We start from the raw sequence: 3,151 nt of genomic DNA on the forward strand, positions 1-3,151 counted from the left end.
GTACTGAATTGCCTGTATATTTCATCAACAAATAATGCAATACTCAAGAAATAAATCACAAGGTTTTCTCGGGGTTTCTTTGCTGTTTTCTATTAGAAAGAGGTCGATCTCAGAACTAAACAGTACATGGTAGAATAGAAATAATCAACTTTGACTCGTGTATTGTTGCAAGATATACAACTCGGACTCGGATATTTTGCAATTTTAATTAATAACTCAGGCCTCCGGCCTTCGTTATTAATTCAATTGCAAAATATCCTCGTCCTCGTTGTATATCCTGCAATAATACACGAATCATCGTTAATTATTTCTTAAATAATTGCTCAAGCTGTATCTGTAATAATGGACATATCTCACAATTTTTTTATTTCGAAAGGGGAGTTCGACAGGGAGATCCCCTGTCTCCATATATATTCATCTTATCGGTAGAATTGCTTAGTTCGTCACTTAAATTTAATCCTGATATAAAAGGAATTAATATAGAAAATTCAGAATATATACTCAGTAAATATGCTGATGACTCGTCACTTGGTTTAGAGGACGAATCTTCTCTAGACAATGCCCTTAACACGTTGGATTTTTTTGCTTGCTCTTCTGGACTGAGAGCAAACCTGGACAAAACTCATTTGGTATGGAGTTGTGGAGAGGAGTATCTGCAAGAAAGAGGTCAGCACTGGAATCATAGTGGGAAGTTTAAATTATTGGGCATTTCATTTGATCTTACTAAGGAAGATATCACCAAACACAATTTTGATGAAAAGTTAATATATGTTAAAACATTACTAGACGACTGGTCTTTTAGAAACCTAAGTTACGTGGGTAAAGTCACAGTGATTTAAAACTCTAGCACTTCCAGTATTCACACATTTATTTTCTACACTTTCGGATCCACCAGAAGCATTCTTACAAAATCTTTAAAAAAATATCTTTTAACTTCTTGTGGTCTGGTAAGAATGATAAAATGAAAAGAAATGTAGTGATAAACATTTATGAAAATGGAGGTTTGGGAATGCTCCATGTTAAATCGTACTGCCAAGCACAAAAAATAACATGGATAAAGAAATTACTGAATCCGGAAAACCATTCCAGTTGGAAACTATTGTTATTAACTAAAGTAAAAAAAAAAGGGAGGGGGGGGGGGGGGGGGGGGGGGGGGGGGGGGGGGCAATAAGATATGGAATATGAATGAGGAAGGATTCATGAAAATTTCATAGAAATTAAATTGTTTTTGGTGTAATGTTTTTCAGATATGGGCCTCAATCTTGTCTGGTACACCTCCCACAACCCCTGATGAGCTACTATCTCAGCCACTGTGAGATAGGCATGTTATATACTATAAGTGGATAGAAGGTAATGTCCAGTGCAAAACATAGACAAATGGAATGAAAAACTGGAAACAACATTCAATTCAGAATGGAAATTAATATTTAAATCTCCGATTAGGCTGACTGATGATACAAACATACGAACATTTCAGTACAAATTGCTTCACGGAATTATTTATACAAACGCATGGGACCGCTAACAACCTCAGATTGATGCAAGGACACATGACCCCGATGAGGATAAGATTTCCTTTTGGCACACATCTCACAGGACCTACACCAATTCTTATCATCCCCGGTAACTCAAGTCCAGTAAAACCCTCTACGTACTGAATCTAGGGTCCTGTCCCTACTTAAATGACCCGACGAGACATTGTTATGTAAATGTTTCAATATAGTTTCCTGTACTTTATCGTACTATCTATCTATTACCACCAATAGGACGTGTTACGGGATTTATCCTGTAGAGTAGACCATTAGTATCCAAATGGAGACTTTCCCACATGTTATAAAGGGACATAACCCCTACAGGAAATGATGGAATTTCTGACCAAGCTGGTTTTACACTATGTGTCTCCTTAAGTGCTATCATTATCTTAATGATCTCATCCTCTCCCTGTCACTCTTTTAGCTGCTCTGTTCCCAAAGTTGGCAACCATTTACCCGAAATTATCTTTTTCACTCTCAGATGTTTCATTTACAGGTTCAACCACCACAGGACTACTCAAAGCATCCGCTGTACAACAAGGACATGACTCTCACTTTCACTTACGACTGGACAATCTGGATAGACTATCAGCATTTCTATGTTGACTTTCAGGCCCATGTTCAATCTTCATATCGAACATGTCAAGGACACGTATCACCTTGCTATCATACCCTCTATTTCCTTGAAATTCTTAAGCCATACCAGATAAGCATGGCCTGTCCTCAGTATAAAGGTCTACCCCACAAGTAATGCTTAAAGTACTTAACAAAAGTTACTACAGCTAACAGCTCTCTATACGTTGTGCAATAACTCTGATTTGCTGAGGGTGCGACTAGCATAGGTAATAACCTTTTCTTCGCCGTTCTGTATCTGAGATAAGACCCCAAATAACCTCGTTAGACTCGCGTCTGTATCTAGAACAAACTCACCCTCACTACTGGGATAGTTCAACACCGGAGCTTTGGTTAACAAGTTCTTAAGCTCTGAAAATGCCTGCTCACATGACTCTGACCATTCAAGCAACTTGTCTTTCCTGGTAAGATGTGTCAGGGGGGAAGCAATGCTGGAGAACCCTGGGATATATCTGCGGCAATAACCAGCAATACCTAGCAAGCTACGGTATTCACCTATGTTCTCGGGGCGTGGCCATTCTCTGACAGCCTCAACCTTAGCTGGGTCGCCACTAATACCCGCTTCTGACACCATATGCCCTAAGTATGCTACCTCAGATTGGAATAACTCACACTTTTAAGGCTTACGCTTCAAGTTAGCTCCCCTGATGCACTCAAACACCTTTCTCAAATTCTAGAGAGCAATTTCGAATGTAGGACCAAAGACTACCACGTCATCAAGATAACATAAACACTGGGACCAGTTCCTACCCTTTAAAACAAGTTGCATTAGTCTAGAAAAAGTTGCGGGGCGTTACATAGTCCAAAAGGCATGACGTTAAACTCAAAAAGGCCTTTGTGCGTACAGAACGCAGTCTTCTCGCGATCTAACAAAGACATTACACTGCCAATATCCGCTCACCAGAGTAGAAAACCATTTTGACCCAGCCAGCGCCTCCAACGCATCATCGATACGTGGCAACGGAAACGCATCTTTCCTGGTGATA

At 39.5% G+C, this 3,151-nt stretch overlaps 1 protein-coding gene across 1 annotated transcript; it reads right to left on the bottom strand.

The window, feature by feature from the left end:
• Positions 1-2,325: 2,325 nt before the first annotated feature.
• Positions 2,326-2,739, bottom strand: LOC117329961 (uncharacterized mitochondrial protein AtMg00860-like). The gene has a single exon (XM_033888193.1). The coding sequence runs from the start codon at positions 2,737-2,739 to the stop codon at positions 2,326-2,328; it is 414 nt and encodes a 137-aa protein (XP_033744084.1).
• Positions 2,740-3,151: the final 412 nt, after the last annotated feature.

The sequence above is a fragment of the Pecten maximus genome, chromosome 6 (assembly GCF_902652985.1).
Source record: "Pecten maximus chromosome 6, xPecMax1.1, whole genome shotgun sequence".
NCBI lineage: Eukaryota > Metazoa > Mollusca > Bivalvia > Pectinida > Pectinidae > Pecten > Pecten maximus.

Excerpts from the sequence above, each read along its gene's own strand:
- LOC117329961 (XM_033888193.1), bottom strand. The coding sequence starts at position 2,739 with ATGGTGTCAGAAGCGGGTATTAGTGGCGACCCAGCTAAGGTTGAGGCT.